Below are 26,760 nucleotides of genomic sequence, written 5' to 3'. Positions count from 1 at the left end.
AGTCTCCAGCTCTCCACCTTGTGGTCCACACGCAGCACTGGCTACTGCATGCATCGCTCTCTTTATTGCTGGAAATTGGGCATGGAAAGCAAACACACACACACACACACACACACACACACACACACACACACACACACACACACACACACACACACACACACACACACACACACACACACACACACACACACACACACACACACACACACACACACACACACACACACACACACACACAACCTGCACAGTTCACTGACACAGGTGGTTTGGGCTAAATATATGTGCTGCTATAAATAAACACGACTAAAAATAAGACTGGAGGAAAAAAAAGAGCAGTTCAAAAGCCTTTTGGAAAACATGCAGTTGCGGGTTCATGTTTATCATGAATTAGGAAGCAGGAGGAACGATTTAGCCGATGGCTTTAAGACAACGCGGCTTCGGCCCGGACTAAAATTATAGGGCAACAGATGCATAGTCTAAACATCCAAGGCAACTCGATAGCTCAGCGGAGAAAGACAGTCATATCATAATACAGGCATGTAGGCCTTTATTGAGTGAGTCATTCTTTCCGACAGAACACATTTTCCATACCCACATTAAAAAATAAGATCTATAAAAACAACGGATATCAGAAAAATGAAGGGTGATGGCCAGTTGGGGCTGCGCTCCGTCAGCAGCAGGTGGTTAGAGGACACACAGAGAGGAGATCCATTACTGTTTGGACGTGGATCTGTGGAAAAACGGTTTTGCTCTCCCGTGTTTAAAAGGGTTCAAAGTGTCCAAATGTGTGTTTCTGCAGAGTCAATGTGAAACCTGTGTTTGTTAAACATCTATTACACATTCACCAGATTTAAGTCCTGCATGAAAAACCCTGAATTGATGCTTTTCTCATATTTATTTTGCAGTTTTTTAACCTCCTCAGCCTCCCTCTCTCTCTCCCTCCCTCCTTCTCTTTATCTGTATTTAACCCCTCATTGACATTAAAGTGGACTCGCTTAATTAGCTCCTCATCACTCCCATGTTGTGTTCCGTACACACCAGTCAAACATGCAAATGACACAGGAACGCAGTGTGTACTTGCGCCTGGTTCCCATTGTGCGCTCCCCTCCTCTCTCCATTGGCCGGGGCGCGGAGCGGGGGGCGGGCCGTGCCGGTGAGTGCTGTTTAAAACGCTTTGGAGGAACTCATCACGGAGCACATTATCGAGCCCGGTCCTCCGGAGACGTGAGGAGAGTTTTTTTTCACACTTATAAATAAACAACAACAACAACAACAACAACAACAACAACAAGCGCGCGGGAAAGACGCGGAGGATAGCGGAGCGCGACACTTCTGGATTATATTTCAGCAGGCTGAATCCGAACCGGTCCACAAATGAGCAACAGGTAGAGGAAACACGAGCTCCACACATTGATTCTATGTTATTATGAGACGTGGTGTGCTTCACAGGTGCTTTGTGAATGTCAGGAGTGCTGCTTCATTCTTGGCTGTGGTGCTTTACTTTACTTTACTCTCCGTGACGCGCAGAACTTCCTGCTTTTTACGCACGACTCCTGCCGCCGCCGCGCTCACAGGAGCCGCCACAAGTTCACCCGCTCACGTCTCTGCGCTCCTCTCAGTGCAGAAGTTTAATACAAGTGCTTATTTCTGATGAACGTGCGTGTGTGTGTCAGTCTGAGGGATGTGTGTGTGTGTGTCTCAGACTGAGGGATGTGTGTGCGTGTGTGTGTCAGTCTGAGGGATGTGTGCGTGTGTGTGTCGCAGTCTAAGATATGTGTGTGTGTGTGTGTGTCTCAGTTTGAGATATATGTGTGTGTGTGTGTGTGTGTGTGTGTGTGCGTGTGTGTGTGTGTGTGTGTGTGTGTGTGTGTGTGTGTGTGTGTGTGTGTGTGTGTGTGTGTGTGTGTGTGTGTGTGTGTGTGTGTGTGTGTGTGTGTGTGTGTGTGTGTGTGTGTGTGTGTGTGTGTGTGTGTGTGTGTGTGTGATTGCATCAGAAGTCAGTTTCTTCCCCCAGCACCTGTTAACATTTGTCGCTGGCATTTGGTGCATTCAGGGATCAGCTCTGGCTGTCTACCAACAGTCACACACTGTTTAACACACAGGACCAAAAGTATAATAACAGCATTAGAATGGCAATTTAAACTGTTATTATTGTTGCGTTATTCATTTATTAAATCATTCATAAGTGTAGATTTGGCTGCGTATAGATGATCTGAAGAAAAGCGGCTGCATGGTGTTTTAAAATGTCATCATCTGAGAAAAGATAATGCGTCACTTAGCAACAGCATCCTCCGTAATTAGGGCCCTGCGTACACGAAGACACTCCACGCGTGTGTAGTCGTTTTAATATGAATGTGCAGCTTTATGCGACGTACGGAAAAGCCTCACTGATACGTTGCATCAGCTCGTTTGACCTCTGCAGTTGTGGATCTGCTGCACGACTCTGTGACCTGCAGCTGTGTACGTTCAGTGTATTCAGTGTGTGACACCGAGCCTCCGGGCCTGAAGAACGTTCTAGTTTTCACCACACGCCTTTAACTTTCATGCCTCAGAGAGAGATCCGTCCTAACAACAACAACAACAACAACAAAGAAAAGAGATGAGAGTGAGACCGCAGCAGGTCGATTTAGACTTTGTTGCCAGGACAGCCGAAACTAATGAGTGGTGTTTTAGCGGTGCCGGGAGAATCCTCACAGGACGGCCATTACTGCAGCGAGAGCAACGATCCCCGAAGGCTCTCTGAGAGTCAACAAGCTGTGCATCGCTTCTGCACAGCCAAACACACAGCTTTGCTTTAGCTTTGCACTAAAGCTTCAAATAACAAAGTGCACAGAACCTATGAGCACGACATTATGTCATTTAACTGATGTTTAATGTTCTGCAAAAGTGATAAAACTGAGTCATAATCATGTTATGATCATTTAAAAACACTAACTTTGAGGGAGCATCCAGATGGCAATTCATTACATGCAAAATAAACTCAAACTGTCTTAATATTGAGAAAGCTTTACACGTGAAAGTGTGCATTAATGATCCACCGCTACGTCAGAAGTTTGCATGTAATGTGAAAAATCATCTGTATTAAGTTCCAGACTGGGTTTTGCTTTGGTTCATTTTACATAACTTGCGTAACTCTTGCAGCTGACTCGATGCTAAAATAAAAATGATCTAAAATTTCCTCAGTTTGAAGTTTATAACTTGATCCATCAGTTATGCAAAAGCGTCAGTTCATGGGATCCTGTAGAGACCCTGTCACCCACAATCCAGCGAGAGATGACGGAGTCAGCGAGGGGCAGCCAAGGAAAACAAGCCAACCTTGTAAACGACCAATAACGGGCCCTGAGTGCAATTACAGGATGGCCTCTCTCAGTGGAAGTTGAAGTTTGAGATGAGGGTTAAACATCACTGTTGTTGTTCGTCATGACTGGATGAAATATCGTTGGCACAGAGAGACGAGCTTCGTTGACCTGGGGTTTAAAGCGTTTGATGGTTTTTCTCAGGCTGCACGCACGTCGAGTCATCAGCTCTGACATGTCGTGTTCAATAAGCACTTAGAAAAAATAACCTTATTTTATACAATGTTGTCAATAAATGCCCTTTGACATGGTTTTGTTAAAGTTTACCTGAACTAGTTTGACTAACAGACGTCCATCTCTCTGCTTCCAGATGAACTTGATGAGGTCCAGTCAGCTGATGAAAGAGGAGTGATCGCATCATCCTCCTCGTCTTGCACTCCACTCAGGGGCCAGTGAGGCTGAAGAGGCGTCCCTCCAGCCCGCCTCATCTTGTCACCATTTCCTCTGCGAGTTGGTCCCCCAAGTGTTTCAAAACTGTTTCTCCAACGCTTTTTCCAAAAACTCAGACTGTTTTCCAAAGCAGAAGCAGCACAACCCTCCCAGACTGTGGTGATGGGAAGCGTGCGAGCCAGCCGCTACAGCATTGTGTCATCAGAGGAGGACGGCATGAAGCTTGCCACTATGGCAGTACCCAGCGGTTACGGGAACGGCAAGAGCAAGGTGCACACGAGGCACCAGCCGCAGAGCAGATTTGTAAAGAAGGACGGTCACTGCAACGTGCAGTTCATCAACGTGAGCGAGAAAGGTCAGCGGTACTTGGCTGACATCTTCACGACGTGCGTGGACATCCGCTGGAGGTGGATGTTTATCATCTTCTGCCTCGCCTTTCTCCTGTCGTGGCTGTTCTTCGGCTGCGTCTTCTGGCTGGTGGCCATCTTCCACGGGGACTTAGAGAATAACACCAAGAAGTGCGTCTCCAACGTGAGCAACTTCACTGCTGCCTTCCTCTTCTCCATTGAGACTCAAACTACTATTGGCTACGGCTACAGATACGTGACGGATGAGTGCCCTGTCGCGGTCTTCATGGTGGTTTTCCAAAGCATCGTGGGCTGCATTATTGACGCCTTCATCATTGGCGCCGTCATGGCAAAGATGGCAAAACCCAAGAAGAGGAATGAAACTTTGGTTTTTAGCCATAATGCAACAGTGGCCATGAGGGACAACAAGCTCTGCCTGATGTGGCGTGTTGGCAACTTAAGGAAGAGCCACCTGGTTGAGGCACATGTGCGGGCGCAACTTCTGAAATCGCGGACGACAGCAGAGGGGGAGTACATCCCCCTCGACCAGATGGACATAGATGTTGGCTTCGACAGCGGAGTCGACCGCATCTTCCTGGTTTCCCCCATCACCATCGTCCATGAGATCAACGAGGACAGTCCCTTCTACGACATGAGCAAACAGGACCTGGAGAGCTCAGAGTTTGAAATCGTGGTCATCCTAGAAGGCATGGTTGAGGCGACTGCCATGACGACACAGTGCCGCAGCTCCTATGTCGCCGGCGAGATTCTCTGGGGCCATCGGTTCGAGCCTGTGCTCTTCGAGGAGAAGAACTACTACAAAGTGGACTATTCCCGTTTCCATAAGACATACGAGGTGCCGAGCACCCCTCTGTGCAGTGCCAGAGACCTTGCAGAGAAAAAATACATCCTCTCAAACTCCAACTCCTTCTGCTACGAAAACGAGATGGCGCTGGAGAACAAAGAGGACACGGACGAAGGGAACGGGGGCAGCGTTGGGCCAGACGGCACCCAGACGGACAACATCTCAGAGACTGAACACAGCCAAGCCACGGTGCCGCTGGAGCCCCGGCCTCTGAGACGAGAGTCAGAAATATGACTGTTCAGACCTCAGACCTCACTCGAGGGATTTCCTAAAATCACCTCTCTGCTCCGAAAGGCACCACGCGCCGAGCTGGGCCTTGGGTAGAGGAAAAGCGGAACGGTACTGCTGTGGGAAGCGGCAAGGTGTAGGACTTTGTATGCAAGAGTCTGCTTGAACTTTGACTTCATACAGTATGACAAAACACAGCACTACGAACCAATGTGCATTTTGCAGGAAGAATTCTCCATGAAGTCCCCATGAATGTGTGTTCAGTGTCCGGTGACTGCGAGATGACAGAGGAAGGAGGTTGTTAAATCGCAGGCATGTCTCAGTTTCTCTGTCCGGCATGAACAAGACGCTTCCAGAAAGATGTTTTTTTTTTTAAGTGCTGCTAGAAAATAGTGGAAGTTAAACTTTGTGCCTTCTCGTAGAACCAAAGAGTACACTAAAAGGGTCGATGTCTGGAACAAAGAAGGTACAAGTAGAGTATTTGTTCGCGAGCTGGTCTCATCGCAGAAGTCGAAATATACTGCAGCTAAAACTTTTCTGTATGCAACAAAAGGTAAAACACTTTTTAGGGGTTTTCTTCTGACTCGACAGCACTGATTTCCTGATCTGCTGCTTCGTCCTTTGCAGTTATTGGTCTGCGGGACTGTTCATTGCTGGTCAGACTGATAGAAACATGCCTGCTCATGTCAAGAGGGTGGAGCAGGGTAGTGTTAACGGCATCAAACCGAGAAACAAATACATTTATTTAAACAGAGACGGGGATAATATGAGAATCTGAATGTTCTTAAAAGTGCTGCTATGATGTTGCTTCTTTTTTGTTTTGTTTATACAGTTGATAAAAAATACCAAAGAGTATTATTATCATAGTTACGTGTTTCCTAAAAACAACACCAGCTTTAGATTTGGTACAGAGAAGTAGAACATTTTCACGAATGTGTGTACAGTTTCTTTTTCTTTATGTCGATCGTCGTTATCGTGAGCCACTTCATCAATAATCGTAATCTGGAAAAGTCGTAAAGGGGGGGAAGTGTAGATGTTTAAGTGAACCAAAGTGGCAAAGGCTTTACTGCAGAGGACAGTGAACAGAAGTGTGTAACGTCGGCTGAGCTACAACAAGAGCTCGCTGATGTTCGGAGGATTTTTTAACTTCAACTTGAACCAAAATGATTTTAAAGTAAACTTTATTTAAAGGTTTTTAAATATGAGGTGAAAGAACTTCTTTCCAAACTACATTCATTCATTCATTCATTCATTCATCTTCAACCGCTTATCCCGGGGTTGGGGTCGCGAGGGGGTGCTAGAGCCGATCCCAGCTGGCATCGGGCGTGAGACGGGGTCCACCCTGGACAGGACCCCAGTCTATCACAGGACACATAGAGACGAACAGAGACAGACAACCATTCACACCTACGGGTGATTTAGAGTCATCAATGAACCGAACACCTGCACGTCTTTGGACTGTGGGAGGAAACCGGAGAACCCGGAGAAAACCCACGCAGACACGGGGAGAACATGCAAACTACACACAGAAGGGAGGGATTCGAACCAGGAACCCTCTCGCTGTGAGGCAACAGTGCTAACCACTACATCTCCTTTCTAAATCTGACACAGTGTTATGATTCATCTCATCTTCAGCCTCTTATCCGGGGTCGGGTCTCTGGGGCAGCAGCTCCAGCAGGGGACCCCAAACTTCCCTTTCCCGGGCCACATTAACCAGCTCTAACTGGGGGATCCTGAGGCGTTCCCAGGCCAGTGTGGAGATCTAATCTCTCCACCTGGTCCTGGGTCTTCCCCGAGGCCTCCTCCCAGCTGATTTTTAAAATTGTAGTGCAAAAAAAAGGTCAAATCTCTGAGTAAAACCTCTTCAACGCCACGGTCCCTTAATTGCTCTATGCAGACGACACACCCTACTTCTTCATTGACGCTGCTTCAGCTTTTTTATTCTAATCCCTTTTGTTTTACTTGAGAATGTCAGATTGAAAAGTTCAAAGCCACATGTACTGTAACCCCGGCACATGACGGTGTGCTGCACAAGAGTTTGCATCAATATAAATTTATATCCTGTAGCTTTTTTAAGCGACTGAAGGCCGATGGGCTCCAGACATCCGACACGTGTACATACCTCCCTCCCTCCCTGTTGCAGTTATTTTGTATCAGTCTTCCAAATGTACTGCAAAACCACGAAATGTACAGATTTTTGTATTAATATTATTATTATTATTATTATTGTACATGATATTACATTGTTCTTTTTTCATTAAAATGTCAGTGGACAACCTGAACCATGCTGTGTGGCTCGTGATCAGATGTGACAAGTTTTACAATTACTTTTTTTACATTTAACAAATTATAAACTTATATAATGGAGCGTCAGACGAGACTTTGGGACTAATAAAGGTTTATGTTTATATTGCTTTTGAATAACCGGGTAATATAATACTGTAACAGTAGCAGTACCCTACTTTCATTCGTCATTTACTGGTACATTTTAGTGTTTAATGTGATTTTAGAGGGAAATTTTCACCTATTACCAATAAAACCCAGCGACAGGTGTGAATATAATAATAGAGAATATTGCAAATTACATTTTCTTTGTTGGTTTTGCACCGATATGACTTAACAAATAACTTTATTAAAGAATATTTAACGTTATTAAGCAGTTTTGGGGTTAAAGCAAGAAACAATCTGTGAGTCTGGAAGTTCAACAGGAGGAAATGTGTTTAATTATTATATTATTATTATTTCAAATTACATTTTCTTTGTTGGTTTGCACTGATATGACTCTTTATTAAACTTTAAACTAACTTTATTAAAGAATATTTAACGTTATTATGCAGTTTTGGGGTTAAAGCAAGAAACAATGTGTGAGTCTGGAAGTTCAACAGGAGGAAATGTGTTTAATTATTATATTATTATTTCAAATTTACACTTTCTTTGTTGTTTTGCACTGATATGACTCAACAAATAACTTTATTAAAGAATATTTAACATTATTATAAAAATAAAGCAAGAAACCATGTGTGAGTCTGGAAGTTCAACAGGAGGAAACGTGTTTAATGTTTATAATTAAATATTAAATTCATTTAAAAATCACTTTATTCCTTAAAATCAAACACGGTGCATTTTTCAACCAATGCTAAAAAATGAACAGTGAGAAAAAAAAATAAATAAATAAGTTTTTAAAAAGCCAAATAAACATCAGGTTCGATATTGCTGACAATTTAAATAAAGAATAAATTAACATTAATATTTAAACAGTAGTGTTTGTTCAGTATCAGTCAATTGCAGACAGTTTAAATAAATAAAAAATAAATATATAAAGCTAGTGGGAGCTCATAAACACCGTATGTGTGTTAATTTAAGCTGTTTGGACAAAAATTAAAAACATTAAATACTGTTTTACGATTTAAAATAACATTAAACATGCTTGGTTTTACAGTCACGCACATTTATTATGAAATTTCTTCATTTTGCTGTTGTTTCAGTAAATTTGACGCTGAACATACTAAAATACTTGTGATCTGGAATAAACACGATCTCGAGTGACGTCATTTAAGATCTGCTGCCTGCAACAAATATAAAGGACGCGAGGACGCCGACGCCAGGTGGGTCCAACGCACACGTGTCACGATATCACGACGTCACATTATTAATATAAAGTTATGAGTTATTTTAGTCATTAAACTTTAAATATTTTATTTAATTACCCGGAAAAAAAACACAAAAATGTTCAGATTTTGTTCAAATTAATGTTTGATTTTTGTTTTTACATCATTTGTTGTAAATCCTTTCAAAGGCTTGAAATATTATTATTAAATATTAGAAATATTATTAACTTATTTAACTAAATAAGTCTATGCATCACTTTCTGCATAATTTGTTCTTTAAAAGGTTTAAAACGTTTCCACGACAGGAAACACAGACACTTAAATCAATACGCTCTATATGTCTGTGAGGTACTGCGTGCTGCTTTATACTTGGTACTTTATGCTAAAATATTTTTATTTATAACATTTTTCATATAAAAGCTTAACTGAAATAAATATATAAGTAAAATGCTGCTTACAAGTTCATGTATTAGCAATAATAAATCAATAATATAACACGAACAAAGCTGACACTCTTCCATACGAGTGCATACTTTTAATTTCGATACTTTAAGATCTCAATACTTCTTCCATCACTAGATTCAAGATTCAAGATTCAAGATTCAAGAAGCTTTATTTATATATCCCGAGGGAAATGATTGTGCAACAGTTTCACACAAAGATGCAAAAGGATCAGAGAAACAATAAGCATAAAAACATAAATCAAATAAAAAAAAAGAATAAAACAAAAAATAAATCAAACAATTAACTAAATGTGACAGAGTGCAACAGACACTGTGGTTAAACGCAGGTTTATACAATATATATATCCGGGAGAGTCGCTAACAGCTGGACGTGGCTAACAGTGGTTAGCTCGGCGCAGCACGGTGAAGGCATTCAAAGGTCTTTTTTTAACCACTAATGCTGCTGAAAATAACAGCAAACCTCTGCAGCAGCATGAGAAGAGTCCCTACACACACAACAAAGCACCAATGGGCTCCTTCCACTGTAATGGACTTTACTATGAGAGGAGCTGGTACAGGGGCCAGTAGGTAAGTCTTTAAAACACTCTTTAATAAACTCTGGCTTCACTAACTACGCTGTTGCTGCTTTGTTGTGTGTGTAGGGACTCTTCTCATGCTGCTGCAGAGGTTTGCTGTTATTTTCAGCAGCATTAGTGGTTAAAAAAGACCTTTGAATGCCTTCACCGTGCTGCCCCGAGCTAATCACTGTTGGCCACATGACATTAATTACTGTTACTGATTTCGCCGTTAAATGGTAACTGGACTTGTACTTATAAAGCGTTTTTCTAGTCTTCTGACTACTCAAGGTGCTTTCACAGTGTTTGTCACATTCACACTGACGGCAGTGGACATCTACAGACCATCTAATCTGACCATTCACACCACATTCACACACCCATGCGCAGCACGGGGAGCAATTCGGGGTCCAGTGGGGAGGTGGGGATCGAACTGCCAATCTCTCGGACGGAGGACGACCCACTCTACCACTGAGCCACACTTGTTAATCGTTGTTACACAAAATAAAACTGTCTCGATGGCTTATTTGATGAGTGCCAAAAAAGACCCGGGAAGGATTTTACACCAGAATTTCACTTTAAGTCAAGAGGAACAAGTCCTAAGTCAAGTGACAGGACGACTTTCACACACACACACACACACGCACACACACACACAGCAGGACTCAGGACACCACAGATATTTCAGTTTTTACAGTTCTTACAGTTATGAAACGTGACGTTACGTAACCTCGGTTACGGCAGTTTCCGATCTGTGTATCCAAACTAAACAATTAACATCAGGATATTTTCTTTTATATATACTTTGCTCTCACTTCTGAGTTCTTAGAAAGCAGAGAAAGAGGAAACGTTGTTTCTCATGCTGGTAACATTTAGCCCGACCTCTTTCCTTCAGCTGCACAGACGTCAACCCGGCTGCATGGAAAATTCCTTGGTTTACCATTAAGGAAGACTGACACTAATGTCAACTTCTGGAGTCAGAACTGGAGCTTTGAACGTGATGCCTGTGTGTGTGTGTGCGTGTGTGTGTGTGTGTGTGTGTGCGCGCTCACCGGACATAAAGCAGTTACAGATTATGATTCATCTCGATCATTTTGAAACGGGCAGAGAGAGAAAATGAGTCAGGGTTGTTTCAGTTGCTTATTATAATCAGGACCTGTGCTTCATATTTCCTCTATGATGCATCGTTTAAAGTCACATTTATTTCATGGCTTTCAACCACAACAGCTCAATCAGTACTGGATTAATTAGAAAATACACAAGTGCATCTAAACCTACAAGTACAACACGATGACGTAGAAGATATTCCCAAACCCGCAAACACCTCAGAGACGAGATGAGACTTGAACAGTGTTTTAAAATGTCGCTATTTCCTTACAGAGGGTCTGGTTTTAGCAGAGAGCTGTGGTGGTGCTGCAGGTGTCTGTGCGTAGTACTTGTGTTAGCCGCGGTGAAGCCTACGGTACTCACGGAGGTAAAGCTTGTGAGTTGCCTACAGACGGCGGCGCGTCACACACGGAGGCTTCGGGTCCATCAGGTGCGACACTATGACTATAACTTGGAGCCTGATGTTAAAGATGCTCACGTGTTACGCGTTTGTGTCACGGTGCTGACGGCACTATCTTCTTACACTGCTGACATATTGTGCCTGTCTTATCTGTTGCTGCTTAGCCACTTAGGGCGCACTCACACTGTCCCTCCGCACCGGGCCTAGTGCGTTTGACCAGTGTGAGTGCAACCACTCCGCGCCTAGCTGCGGCCAGCTGGCTGTCCACGGCCCGTTTGGGAGAGGTGGGCTTTTGTAAAGCACGTTTGCACGTGTACGAGCACGAGGCCTACGGCGGTTCTGAGGTCATTTCCTGTGCGCCTGTTGGGACGTAGAAAAAAGAAGGAGGGACCATGCGCGGACATTTCAAACAATGGCGGAGAAAGGTTCACGTTGGTGTGATGCGGAGGTGGAGTGTTTACTGCAGATTTGGTCGATGAAAAGATTCAAAAACAGTCGACAAGACGCACAAAAACTCTGAGGTCTACGGAAAGATCTGGAAACAAAGCCACGCATCGCCATGACGTCATCAATGCGTGTGACGTGTTACGGCGTGATGACGTATAGGCAGCAAGAAGCATTCTCCGAGGCCCAGGTAGTGTGAGTACAAACGGGCCTGGAGGGGGGGACAAGGACCCTAAAGCACGGGGCACAGTGCGGGCGGACAGTGTGGGTGCGCCCCCATGATCGGCGTCCTTGCATCTTTTCAATTACGGTTCTACGCGATTCACGTGCATGACCCAATCGACCAAGGAAACGGAGACGTTTGCAGGTATGAGTTCCCCTCATTCATTCATTTCTTTATTTCTTTGTAAAGTTTTTTCCATGAGGCACCAGTTTGTCCCTGAAGGGCGCCACTGGTGGGAAAGTAAGGAGCGACTTTCCGGTCACACCATTTAATATTGCATTTATTTATTGAATTATTAATTTAAAGTTGTGACCAGGAAAGGCACATTGAAGTGACTTCCTGTCCGAAAGGAAGAGTAGTGGCGCATTGTTAGGCTCTGTGCAGAGCTCCAGTGTAGGTGAACGTGTGTGTTTCTATTGTGCAGCTCTGTTTATGAAAACAATAACTCTGTATATCAGCGGAGTAAACATCCAAAGGTAAATGTTAGGCCACGTGTAAACCCTGTGACACATCAAGTATCCACACTGTTTTTAATCCCTATTTATTTGTGTTTTATACATTGTGCTCCGCAGCTGAATGAGCCTTGTTCAGACGCTCACAGCTTCAATAATCTGGTGACGGAGTGAAGAGCGCGGAGCTGCAACACAAACACAATCTGTGCTCCTGGACTATAACCGGAACCCCTGGCTTTCATCGAAGCTTCTGGGAACCTGACGTTCAAAGCGGCTCAGCTCTCGCCCCGGACCTGTGATCCTCCGTATGTTTTGTCCTGAGCTGAAGCCGAGTCTTCCTGCTTCACACGGACGGACCCCCACACAAAAGCACCACCACACACAAGGTGCAGCTCCTCGAGGCTTTACACAGCTTCAGAGTGAGACCCTGCTCGTTGTTACTGTGCAAAACCACAACGTGAATGTTCTGGGTCACTCTCGCTGCCCTCATACCTCCATCTGGAAGTTTTGTTTACACTTTATTTGTTGCAGTGATGATATTTTTGTGGGCCAGCTCTGATGTTAGCAGAGCCCTGATTCCCTCATTAATATAATAAATAAACTCTGTAGCCAACAAAGGCTGATACTTAAAGGTTAAACATGTTATACATTTATTGAAAGCGATATATTTTTAAATAATAATCCACCCACGGGGCGTTTTGAGGGGTACAGAATAAGAGTTTTGCTTTGTGTGAATTCATATTTTAAACCTTTTTTGACAGGTTTGACAATGACTTTGTGTCCCGTTGTGTTTCCATGGTAGCAGCCAATAGTGTTGGGCGTTGCTGGTTGCCAGGGTAGTCTGTTGTTGGGTGCAGCTACTGGGTGAAATGGAGTTTGCCAATCCTGCAGCTGTGGGGATCTAATCTCTCCACCTGGTCCTGGGTCTTCCCCAAGGCCTCCTCCCAGCTGGACGTGCCTGGAACACCTCCCTAGGGAGGCGCCCAGGGTTCATCCTTACCAGATGATCCTGAACCACCTCAACTGGCTCCTTTCAACGCAAAGGAGCAGCGGCTCTACTCCGAGTTCCTCACGGATGCTGAACTTCTCCCCCTCTCTCTAAGGGAGACTCCAGACCCCCTCCTGAGGAAACACATTTCACACGCTTGGACCTGGACCTGGTTCTTTGGGTCCTGACCCAGCTTTCATGACCACAGGTGAGGGTAGGAACCAGGACTGACCAGGAGATCGAGAGTTGTTTTTTGACCCATGCTTCACCTTTTCAACATGTTTCATACAAACCGGGCCGGTAGTTTCCCCATAATCCCGCTGACAAACCAAAAACATGACCTTAACATGTCATTTAAAGACTTTTTTGACCTAGGGTGGATGAGTGCGCTCTTTAAATGCTTTATAATCGTGTTGAAAATACTTTAAAGATCTAAAAATGTGTAATAATTTCCAATATCAGATGTGGGACTGAGCTGTGAACACTGCTTTCAACAGTAATAATAAAGCAGGTTACTGTGTATCTGAGCCACGCCGGCTGCAGAGAGACAGTGGAATTTTCCGAGGGGCTGACCATCCAGTGGACCTCGAACGCCTCGCTGCCTCGCTGGAGCTGCACTCTGAAGCTCTGCCAACTGCTGTTGACCCCGTCTTTGATGTGACGCCAAACACTGTCATGGAGACCAAACGCCTGTCGTCAGACGGCCCTTAATCGCTTTCTCCCTAAACCGTGACCTCTTTCGCAATTATTGAAATTTTCCCCTTATTATTTGAATTTTCATTAGCTAAGCAGTCAGCCCTTTACAGATCCTCCTGCGTGAGTCTTGGGTAACTGGCGTGCTGCAGAGATCCTCTTGCATTGGTGGCATTATTTGGCAAAATCCAGAGCAGGGGGGGGGGGGGGGTCACATGGGTGCTTTGTTACTATACCTCTCCTGTTGGTGTCAACAAACGGGTCACAGCCAATGTCAAACGAGTGTTTTGAGAGAATGCAACAGTCCCTCACTAACAATATTTGAAAAAAGTATCATTTGACCACCAACAAACACTGAATAGTCATCAGCCTTCATGACACAGAAGGAGTATTTCACACTTCACACTCAGAGGAGACCAAGACCAAGACAGGCACAGTGACGCATTTGTCTACCATGTTAGTGTGGACGGAAACTAAGGTCACACTCCCACTGTGCCTCCGTACCGTGCCCCAGCACGTTTCACGGCTAAAGCCTAGTTCCTTTGACCAGTGTGAGTGCAACCGTACCGCTTCTAGGAGCGGCACGCTTGCCGTCCACGGCCCGTTTGGGAGAGGTGGGCTTTAGTAAAGCACGTTTGCACGTGTACAAGCACGAGCGTTCGCACGTGTACGAGCACGAGGCCTACGGTGGTTCTGAGGTCATTTATGTGCGCCTGTTGGGACATAGAAAAAAGAAGGAGGGACCATGCGCGGACATTTCAAACAATGGCGGTGAAAGGTTCACGTTGGTGTGATGCGGAGGTGGAGTGTTTACTGCAGATTTGGTCGATGAAAAGATTCAAAAACAGTCGACAAGACGCACAAAAACTCAGAGGTCTACGGAAAGATTTGGAAACAAAGCCACGCATCGCCATGACGTCATCAATGCGTGTGACGTGTTACGGCGTGATGACGTATAGGCAGCAAGAAGCATTCTCCGAGGCCCAGGTAGTGTGAGTACAAACGGGCCTGGAGGGGGGGACAAGGACCCTAAAGCACGGGGCACGGGATACAAATCAACAACAACATTAATTAATCAACTTCTATCCTCCTTTAAGTAAATCTGCGTAATTAGTTTCAAGGTTTATACAAAAACTGTGCTAATCTTTAAAAGAATCCCCTGGGATCCGCTAATGAGCTTCACAAATATAACTCGGAGGCATGCCGGGCATAGCTCAGTGGTCATTTTGGTCCGAGGCTCGGCCCTGGAGGGTCTCTACATTTGACCCAGCACATGCAGGTTAACCTTGACCTTCCTGGTGGTTAACGGGACACTGGAGAGTGTGTGTGTGTGTGTGTGTGGGTGGGGGGGGGGGGGGGGGGGGCTCACGTTTGGTGAAGGCACTTGCAGCAACCTGAGCACGGCGTTGGGGCTTTACTGTTTGACAGATGGGGTCGTCCTCATATTTAGCTGCGACATTGAGCAGCAGAGATTAGCTTCTTTGTTCACGCTGACAGACGAGGACATTTTAAGAAACACACCGGGATACGAAGCTGTAGGTGCGACGTCCGTCTCGCTGCGATGACATGATGCATGTGTCTCAACCCGATTGTGCCTCTGAATGATTGTTTTTAGACATTTAGGATTCTTTTTATCTGCAAATCACCAAATCTACGCTGACAAAGGCCTGTCTTTATCAATACAACCAAATTATGAACATCGAACCTCTACTTTCCTGTATTTCAACACCTTCAGCTTTCTATGATCGGCCGCAGAATCTTTTGTTTTCCACAGAAACAGTGAAGGCGCCAAAACTGCACTACTTTGGGTTTTGCACTCAGATCTTACATCTCTGTGCTTTAGGGCGCCCTCCCACTGTGCCTCCGTCCCGTGCCCCGTGCTTTAGGGTCCTTGTCCCCCCCTCCAGGCCCGTTTGTACTCACACTACCTGGGCCTCGGAGAATGCTTCTTGCTGCCTATACGTCATCACGCCGTAACACGTCACACGCATTGATGACGTCATGGCGATGCGTGGCTTTGTTTCCAGATCTTTCCGTAGACCTCGGAGTTTTTGTGCGTCTTGTCGACTGTTTTTGAATCTTTTCATCGACCAAATCTGCAGTAAACACTCCACCTCCGCATCACACCAACGTGAACCTTTCACCGCCATTGTTTGAAATGTCCGCGCATGGTCCCTCCTTCTTTTTTCTACGTCCCAACAGGCGCACAGGAAATGACCTCAGAACCGCCGTAGGCCTCGTGCTCATACACGTGCGCACGCTCGTGCTCGTACACGTGCAAAAGTGCTTTACTAAAGCCCACCTCTCTCAGACGGGCCGTGGACGGCCAGCTGGCCGCAGCTAGTGCGGTGCGGTTGCACTCACACTGGTCAAACGCACTAGGCTTTAGCCGAAAAACCTGTTTTGGCCCGGTGCAGAAGGACAGTGTGAGTGCGCCCTTTGGCCCAGTCTTTTTTTTCACTCATGTATTTGGATATTTGATTTTCGGGTCTTTATTAGAGAACGCAGACGACAGAAAATGAGGGAAACCAATTCAAGAGGAGTAACTGTGTTATGGACTCAGAGGAAGGAGGTTAAAGGTCGCAGTTATCTGCATTCGTTATTGTGTTTATGTGCTTTTGAATGATGTGTAACGGGTAGTGTATGGACCCAAGTGCTGTACGAAGGACTCAGAAACGGTGGTAAAGTTCAACGGTTAACTCAGACTCAGGCAGACGGGCCAACAGTTTGGAAAACTGCAAACAGGAATCAGGAGCAGAGAGGAGAGGCTAAACTCTTGGTCAGGGACAGAAGGCCGGGTCCATTTACCAGGATGCAGACGAAGCAGGGAATCAGGCACAGGTGAGGTCGGTACGGGGAAGACCGGCAGAAGAAAGCAGGAAAGTCTCGCATGGCATAGAACAATCTGGCAAAGGAGTGAGTGTGGAGCTGGTGATTATGTGCATGTGATGAGAGGCAGCTGTGTGCACAGGTGAGACGAGTGAACCGACGCGGTGGGTGTGGCTGACAGGCTGAGTGGGGCAGAGGCAGGATCAATGGAAAACTACTGGTTGACTGAACTTTGACATGATGTACGTATGTAAAGCAATTTGAACCGCCTTGTTGGTGTAATGTGTCGTATACATGTCCAGGCTGAATCGAACCACGGATAAAGTTTGTGGGTTTCTTTAGTTTGCTTTAATGACTTCGCACCGCATCAAATGGGTAATAAAAGTGTTATCGGAACATTATCTATTTGCTTCACCTGGTTGAAGAATGCAGCATTAGGGACTCTGTGGACCAACAATAAAGGTTTCCGAGTCAAAGCGCCACAGTTTGTTCAACAAATTCCACTTCTGATCCTCCTATTATCCGCCCGTCACGACCACGAGAATGTCAGGTTGGCAAAAAAAGCCCAAGAATGTGAGCGATGTGAGCGGCGATGTGATGTATCCGCGTAACAGGCCGGGTCATTTGGTCTTTTGTGGCGGACCACAACAGGGCGACAATGCTCTGGAGAGAGAGTGACAGGCACACATTACCTCTGGTCCGAGCAGAGCTCTGCGCTGCCTCATCCCGCTGACAACCACACACACACACACACACACACTGTAACAGCCAATTAGGAAGGGTTCCCATCACCATCACCATCACCATCACCATCATCATCATCATCAGCAGCATTACAAGGCCGAATCATTTTGATAATTCAATCCGGCTCCACCTGGTCTTTTTATAGAGCATGACACATCGGACAAATCAAATCAGAGAGCAGACCACAAGCAACATGCAGGCACCAGCATGAAGACATCCAGTGACATCCAGATCTGATGCTCTGAGTCCGCTGTCGAGTTCGGGTTTTAGGGCGTGATCACACTGTCCTTTTGGCCGCGGCCAAAACCGGTTTTTCAGCTAAAGCCTAGTACCTTTAAGCCATGTGAGTGCACCCGCTCCGCGCTCAACTGCGGCCAGCGGACCGTCCACGGCCCGCTTGAAAGAGGTGGGCTTTAGCGGAGTCGTTTGCACATGTACGAGCATGAGCGTGCGCACGTGTACGAGCACGAGCCCTACGGCAGTAGCGTTATGTGCGCCTGTTCGGACATGTAAATAGAAGGACGGACCATGCGCGGACATTTAACAACAACAACAATGGCGGTGAAAGGTTCACGTTGGTGTGATGCGGAGGTGGAGTGTTTACTGCAGATTTGGTCGGATGAAAATATTCAAAAACAGTCGACAAGACGCACAAAAACTCCGAGGTCTGTGGAAAGATTTGTAAACAAAGCCACACACGCGATCAATGCGTGTGACGTGTTACGGCGTGATGGCGTATGGACAGCAAGAAGCATTGGCCGAGGCCCAGGTAGTGTGAGTACAAACGGGGCTGGGGCGCGGGGGGGAGAGGAAGGGGGGACAAGTACCCTAAAGTCCGGGTCGTGGTCCGGGAGGACAGTGTGATCACGCCCTTAGTCTAAATGCAAAGCAGAGATGCACCAGTCTGATATCGACTAATGAGCTGGATCGGAAAATCGGATGAATGAGGCCGATCCAGTCGCTTCTTTTTCCTTAATAACAGACACAGCAAGTTAATTCAGCCGCTGTTTGTTGGGTTTCAGGCAGCTGCTATATTTTAAATTACCAGCAAGCTTTTAGGAGGCCTCTGGGAAGACCCAGGACCAGGTGGAGAGATTAGATCTCCACACTGGCCTGGGAACGCCTCAGGATCCCCCAGTTAGAGCTGGTTAATGTGGCCCGGGAAAGGGAAGTTTGGGGTCCCCTGCTAAAGCTGCTGCCCCCGAGACCTGACCCCGGATAAGAGGCTGAAGATGAGATGAGCAAGCTTTTCATGAAATCACGGTTATTAATAATATTTATCATCTGCAGTTTACAGCGATACCTTTTCACTGTATTTTTTTAGGTTGTAAGTTCCTCTCTTTAAAGTCTCTTTACGTTGAGTTTCCCTCACACGCCACAAAAGACTCATGGGAAACAGGCGTGCATGTCATCCACACCGTCAGGCCGAACAACGCCCCTTAGCCGTGATATCATCCCGACATACCACGGCCTGTCGTGAGCTACTGCGTGATTAGTTCATCAGCAGATATTTTGTTATCGATTCAGCAAACCAATGCATGTGATGCCGTGCTGATGGGTGGCCGTCAGTGTTGCTTTCGTCAACGCAAATGATGACGAAATATCTTCGTCAACGAAACTTTATCCCGGACGAAAACTAGACGAGACGAAACGAAGATGCTGGGCATGTGACAATAACTAAGACAAAATATATAATATAAACGTTATTTCGTCTCGTTTAGTCACGTTATTGTTATTATTATTATTATTTTGAAGCTTCTCTCCCAGTCTCGCGTCTGGGCGACGTCACTTCCTCGATCCCCACACGCGCATCATTTAGATGCCGCTGCTGTGGGTTAGCGCTAACGTTAGGGTTAGCGTTAACGTTAACTAACAATAACGACAACTGAGGTATGTCAAGTCATAACGTAACGATACTTTCTGTTTTAGAAAGCTCATGCGACATGAGGCCACGGTTAATGTGTCGGGTTTTAACGCTAGCTTGTGCGTGTGTGTATAAAGTGTGTTTTTAGTTCCTACCTGACTGACTCACTATCAGTGCACTAAACTTCCCCTTGTTGGCCAAATGCTTTCACTAGTTTTGTTTTTCACAGAGCAAATAACACTGAACTGAATTTGGCATCAACATGAATTGGATAACTTATTCTAGACCTGTACATGCTTTACACTAAAGATATCTGCATGGGTTTGGCTAAAATAAAATGTTGGTTTTGTCAATACTACTCGGTACTTTTACTATACTGGTAACATAATTGCATTTCTAAAAAGACACTAATATACAATTTTCGTCGACTAAAACTAGACTAAAAGTAAAACAGGCCGCCAAAAACAACACTAGTGGCCGTTTCATTCACTGGAAAATCAATAAATGAACACAAAAATAACAACAAGTGCGGATGTTTACTGTTGTCTCCAGGAATGACAACTTAAAAATGCCAAAACTCACGACAACTGTTCAAAGCAGCCACTGCCACGGCTTCACACCAAGTGAAAGTTGCAAACACACGATGGATCATAAGTCACAGATAACTGGTCAAATAATTCCTTCCTAACAGAAATTGGCTAATATGAAAACAAATGGCGTTCAAATATCAGGTTATATCCCAGCAGGATGAAAAAACAGATTACACGGTTCATCAATGACTCTTACATGAACTGTATTTAAGGTCATCAGCCTGCGTGTAAATTTATGGCCATTGTCTTTGCTCCTCCTAAATTTGGACTCTGACCGTCTGTATCCTGCACGGCAGCAGCTGGGCAGCTAAATCGTATTGTGTAATGTTTGATAGCTAGGGATTGACTGAAGTAGGGAGTTACAAGAGGCCCTGGCACAGGTTCAGCTCGTCATACCTACACTGGCATTGGCGACCACTGGAGTGTAGCTGTTGATCGTTTTGACTGGTGACCTCAAACACAAGAGCTGCACAGACAGGTCCGGGTCGTCCATGAAGCTTTAATGCATGGTTTGCTGCTGACAGAGGAGACCGACCAAACAGTGCTCCAATTAAAGCTGCATTCTCTCTAATGTCCAGCAGGAGGTGACTCCACTTAAAGCTGCATTCTCTCTAATGTCCAGCAGGAGGAGACTCCACTTAAAGCTGCTTTCTCTCTAATGTCCAGCAGGAGGAGACTCCACTTAAAGCTGCTTTCTCTCTAATGTCCAGCAGGAGGAGACTCCACTTAAAGCTGCATTCTCTCTAATGTCCAGCAGGAGGAGACTCCACTTAAAGCTGCTTTCTCTCTAATGTCCAGCAGGAGGAGACTCCACTTAAAGCTGCTTTCTCTCTAATGTCCAGCAGGAGGAGATTCCACTTAAAGCTGCATTCTCTCTAATGTCCAGCAGGAGGAGACTCCACTTAAAGCTGCATTCTCTCTAATGTCCAGCAGGGGTAGACTCCACTTAAAGCTGCATTCTCTCTAATGTCCAGCAGGGGGAGACTCCACTTAAAGCTGCATTCTCTCTAATGTCCAGCAGGAGGAGACTCCACTTAAAGCTGCATTCTCTCTAATGTCCAGCAGGGGGAGACTCCACTTAAAGTCTGCATCCTCTCTAATGTCCAGCAGGGGAAGACTCCACTTAAAGCTGCATTCTCTCTAATGTCCAGCAGGAGGAGACTCCACTTAAAGCTGCATCCTCTCTAATGTCCAGCAGGAGGAGACTCCACTTAAAGCTGCATTCTCTCTAATGTCCAGCAGGAGGAGACTCCACTTAAAGCTGCATTCTCTCTAATGTCCAGCAGGAGGAGACTCCACTTAAAGCTACATTCTCTCTAATGTCCAGCAGGAGGAGACTCCACTTAAAGCTGCATTCTCTCTAATGTCCAGCAGGAGGAGACTCCACTTAAAGCTGCATTCTCTCTAATGTCCAGCAGGAGGAGACTCCACTTAAAGCTGCATTCTCTCTAATGTCCAGCAGGTGGAGACTCCACTTAAAGCTGCATTCTCTCTAATGTCCAGCAGAGAGTCAAAAAGACCAGAAAGCAGGGGATGATTTTGGGGTGGGGCTACACGTCCTCCTGTCAATCAGGATAGAGGCTTTGTGACACATATCCACGTCACTGCGTACATTAAAATGGCCGTAAATCTGGTTTTGGGTGGGAACGTTTTTGGACTCTTCATCAAATTTGATTGTAACGTTTTTGTTGCCGAAAGATTCGAAAGACCGAAAGATTCTTCCGTCTTTTCATTCAGTCTGACAATTTTGTTGTCAGGTGTGTAATGAGCATTAGCGCTTTCATTACAGATGTCCAATATATTGGACCAGGACGGAGAAGATCCAGCTTATCACAGTTTCCACGTGGCTCACGAGTCACACCGTCACATGCCGATCTGCTGGCTTGTGCATGGGTTGCCATATTGCTGGACCACTATCATCAGGGTTCAGTAATAAGAGGGATTACTCTTGTATCCTCACAGTATCTACTGACTGTTTACTCAAGGTTTTACCAGCTGTGTGTTACAGCTGATATATGACTCTTCCTCTGCCGGGTGGTCAACTGCAGGGCCGGAGGATTTACCTCGACTCAAAGACACTGAAGAAGCTAAACATAGTTTTTTAAAGATCTGGGTCATGACGTCTTTGCAGGAATTGCACGGTTAGCTCACCTAGTTCTTAAGAGTTTACCCCCGAAAGACAAAGGTCAGTTTGAAAACACCTCTCTTGCTGTCGTCTGAGATTGAAAGATGTGAAGAGCTATTACAGGAACAAAAATGCTGTGTGCTTCAAATCTCTTCATCCCAGAGCTTTCCAGAGGGCTTCTGCTGCGGTCAACACCTTCCATGAAACATGACGGACTCGCTCTTTTTTGGGTTTCCATTAGCAAAACAAGTATGGATCAGTGGCGATTGCTCTAGGACTGCAAGGGAAGCTCAGCTTACCCTAAAATATCACCAAAAAAACCCCAAAATGGTCAAATATGTTCTGCTGTGTGTGCATTTCATTGACTAAATACGCAGTAGAAAGCTTCATCTTTAGTTCAGAATCAGCTCCTTATGACAGGAAACCGGCGCAACTTCCTTCGCCTTCATCCCCACAGCTCCACAGCGCTTTACACAGTCGGACACTCGGCTTCTACTGACTTCAGTGGGAAAGCGTAGAGCGGGTTGTTCCACTGCAGCAAAACTAGACGCTCATTGGATAAATGCTGGGCTTTGTCCCGCCCATCGTACGCTCAGCATCTCTGGGGGTCTGTGGGACAGTGGGCTGACCCGGACGCTCGGCTTCTGCGTGATGATTTGATGAGCTGTGGGCTGAATCCTTTTTTGATTGACAGGTAAAGTTTTCTTTGCGTTGTTCTGAACTGAACCGGAGATTTTACCGATCCCCAGCGACTTTGTTGTTGTTAAAAACGACTAGCGTTGTTTTTGGAGACTCTGTTCTGTCACTCTGCGGTTTCTTTCCCCAACAAGCACCAGCAGCTGCAGAGCTTCTCCCCCTGTAACGATCACTGACACTCACAGGCGGTCACACTTCACAGTAGCCTGGCGCAGCAGCTCCAGCTGGGCCGAGGCCGTTTAAGCATCCTAGCTCTGCTGCCATTCAGAGGACACTGGTCAAGTCCCTCGAAATGACGCCTAGTTGGTACGACAAGGTCACAGATAATTTTCTTGAAGAGGACCGGGGTGTAGAATTTACATAAAAATAAACACATTTATGATGTAGGCCTGAAAAATGAGCTTCCCCTCCTTGAAAGACCAGCAGCCGCCACTAGTATGGATAGTACCTGGTACATTTTTCTTTACCACCTCAGTCAGGCCGATCCCAGCTGACATCAGGCGTGAGGCGGGGTCCACCCTGGACAGAACGCCAGTCTATCACAGGACACATAGAGACGAACAGAGACAGACAACCATTCACACCTACGGGTGATTTAGAGTCATCAATGAACCGAACACCTGCACGTCTTTGGACTGTGGGAGGAAACCGGAGAACCCGGAGAAAACCCACGCAGACACGGGGACAACATGCAAACTCCACACAGAAGGGCCCACCGTGTCGCCCCTTCTATTAGTATTCCAGTTTATTATTTGTTTAGTTTAGGTGTTTCTTGTTTGTTATTTGTGTTTTGACGTTAGGGGGCATCTGAAATGATATAGTTACGCTGTGGGTAAGGGCAATTTTGCTTCTTTCTGTTCGTCGTTTGTTCGCTTTCTGGTTAAATTACCTACGTTTTTGTTGAAACTAGACATTTGTTAGGACATTATGTTTTTCCCATCCACGTACACCCCAACCCATGGTCCAACAGTGGCCCTTTGATTTGTAGGATTTGAAACTTTTACTTGTTTTGACAAACAGCTGCTAACGAGTCAAAATATTAACGATATATCGATGGTTCAATGCCGCCCGAGATCAGAACATTCACTAGTATGTAAAGCGAATGTCAAACCCCTGCAAGGTCAATTAAAAACAAGCTTTACTGTAACAAACACTTCATGCGTGACGTGTTTGCGGTACATTCTCCCTATCGGCGAGCACACCAAGTCAACAATTAGCATTGAAAACGGTAACTCCAGAGCTCCGTGTACAGTGCCATTCATTTTCATTTTGTCAGGAGGGCTCATGGCTTTGTTAGCATGGTGATTTTATCGCACAGGATGCAAGATATACAAAGACATTGTCAATGATTAAATGGACACCACAGAAGCTCGGGATAAGGCTGCAGTGCTGTGTGTGCCAGATATCCACAGACAAACAGAGAGAGGGATTAACCATTCAGAGTGAGGGAGGAGTGAACGGGGAGGGGAGGGGGGGGTTGTTTGCTGGTCAGTGTGGTTAGAGGAGAGAAAACAACAGCTGTGGACAGGATGGGACGGTTCGGAGGGTGAACCTTAACACTGGCAGGAGCCTGGCAAGCACTTCACTTCTCTCACCTTCTCTGAGAGCAGACGCATCCTGGATACATTACTCCAACTCGAGCCTGACCTCGAAACACGACAGTCAGGACAAACCGTCCAATCAAAGAGCTGAAAACATGCTTTAAAGCAGGGGTGTCAAACTCAGGCCCGTGGGACAAATCTGGCCCGCGGTGTAATTATATTTGGCCCGCAAGATCATATAAAGGTTCTGTGAGAGCCCACGAGTATAAAGCACATCCACGTCTACTTTTCTGTTCACACACATGAGCATCCATGCTACCAGTCTCTGCAGACACACTGAATCCACCCCTCCCCAAAAACGACCCAAAGAAAGATGGAGGACAGGAGCTGCACTGAAAAGGTTCAACATTACACATCTGGAGAAAAGGGAAAACATGCATATTTGCAGTCTTTTTTTTGGTTTTTCAGCAAAGAAAGATGAAAACCCCACAAAAACGTGAAAAAACGACTAAAAACAGACACAAAACACCACAAAAACGTGAAAAAACGACTAGAAACAGACAAAAACACCACAAAAACATGACATAATCACTAAAAACAGACGCAAAACCCCACAAAAACGTGAAAAAATGACTAAAAGCAGACGCAAAACACCACAAAAACGAAAACGCAAAACTCCTCCGTTGTAGCAAGCCCTCTAACGTGGCTAGCAGTTACTACCAGGCACCAACTAGGACGTTGTTAAAGGTAAGGCATGCTGCAGTTTTTCAGTGATGTGAGGAAACTAAATGATTTTCTCCTCCAACAGCAGCTTCAGAGGACATCTGACAATCCTGGCAGATGAAACTGAGTCCATCAGTAGAAGCCTCTGGGGTGAAGAGAGAAAACAAGTCTTTGTGTAATTTGGACGAACTGACTCTTTCAGCCAGGACTCGTCCTCTTAAGGGCCATGAACTGAAATAATAGTCACATTGTTTAAACATCCAAAAAGGAAGTTAAAGCACAAAATGTGTCACCTTTTGTAAAGTTCTCACGAAGGGATCCAGCAGCACAGCCTTCACTGTATCTGCACAGGAGAACATCGTGCATTTTCTTTATATCTGCACACACCAGAGATGCGACACCCCCCCCCCCCTCCCACTGTGCCCAGCTGTTGCTATAGGCACCCAGCTTGGAGTTGGAGGACGCCAACAACCAACCACGTCAGCTCTGCGTCCACACTCCCCTGAGAGAGCCAAGTGAAGAAAGAAAAGGTAGCATACGAGGATTACCTGGCTGGTTCATGCAAAGTGTGGCTTCCTGTCTGGGGTCATGCTTCCATGAGGCGAGAGGAGTGGGAAATTTGGGAGATGTGCATATTAAGGTGCTGGAAAGATGGTGGTATGAAAGTTCAAAGCCTTGTGAAGAAACAGGCTTTGTTGATGTAGAGTTGGCCTCAAACCAAGCGACAGAAGCAGCTCAGACCGCAGTGGATGGTAAGTATCTGCACTTGTGTGTTTGGCCTTCCTCTTACGGTTTAGTTAATTAGAGCTGAATTAATTAAGCAATCAATAGGGCTATTCATTCATTCATCTTCAACCGCTTGTCCCTGTCGGGGTCGCTGGGGGGCTGGAGCTGATCCCAGCTGACATCGGGCGTGAGGCGGGGTCCACCCTGGACAGGACGCCAGTCTATCACAGGACACATAGAGACGAACAGAGACAGACAACCATTCACACCTACGGGTGATTTAGAGTCATCAATGAACCCAACACCTGCACGTCTTTGGACTGTGGGAGGAAACCGGAGAACCCGGAGAAAACCCACACAGACACGGGGAGAACACGCAAACTCCACACAGATTAGGGCTATCGGTCGGAAAAAATAAGCAACTTTTAGTAATAGATTTATCATTTGAGTAACTTTCAGCACTCAAACTTACAAAAGCAGACTTTGAGTTAAGCTGTAATCCTTCCATTAACGCTTTTCAGGCTTCGATGGGTTAAAGATGAATCCTCGGTCCTCATACGACCTCTTTTCAAACCAAACATCAGCATGCTCATTTGTACCAGGCCGTTTGAAGGGCTCTCTGCGGGGCTCTGAGGGCCACTACAATCAGTTTTCTCATTAATATTCAGAGCGTAGAAGTGGTCTTGAGCTGAAGGATCAGACTTCATTTGTCCCTGGCATCAGGGAAACCAACAAAGAGCCTTCATTTACCGAGGCCCCTCAGAAATCTCCTAAACACACAACAGCCTAATGACCACAGT

The 26,760-nt window shown here is 45.7% G+C and overlaps 1 protein-coding gene across 1 annotated transcript; it reads left to right on the top strand.

The window, feature by feature from the left end:
* Positions 1 to 1,281: 1,281 nt before the first annotated feature.
* kcnj2a (potassium inwardly rectifying channel subfamily J member 2a) lies at positions 1,282 to 7,238 on the top strand. The gene is made up of 2 exons (XM_083932727.1): positions 1,282 to 1,388; positions 3,670 to 7,238. The coding sequence occupies exon 2, from the start codon at positions 3,912 to 3,914 to the stop codon at positions 5,193 to 5,195; it is 1,284 nt and encodes a 427-aa protein (XP_083788853.1). The 5' UTR covers positions 1,282 to 1,388; positions 3,670 to 3,911; the 3' UTR covers positions 5,196 to 7,238.
* The last annotated feature ends 19,522 nt before the right edge of the window (positions 7,239 to 26,760 follow it).

Source organism: Echiichthys vipera (genome assembly GCF_963691815.1).
Source record: "Echiichthys vipera genome assembly, chromosome: 18".
Lineage (NCBI taxonomy): Eukaryota > Metazoa > Chordata > Actinopteri > Perciformes > Trachinidae > Echiichthys > Echiichthys vipera.
Note: the sequence above shows the minus strand (reverse complement) of the source record. Positions and strands in the feature narration are given on the sequence as shown.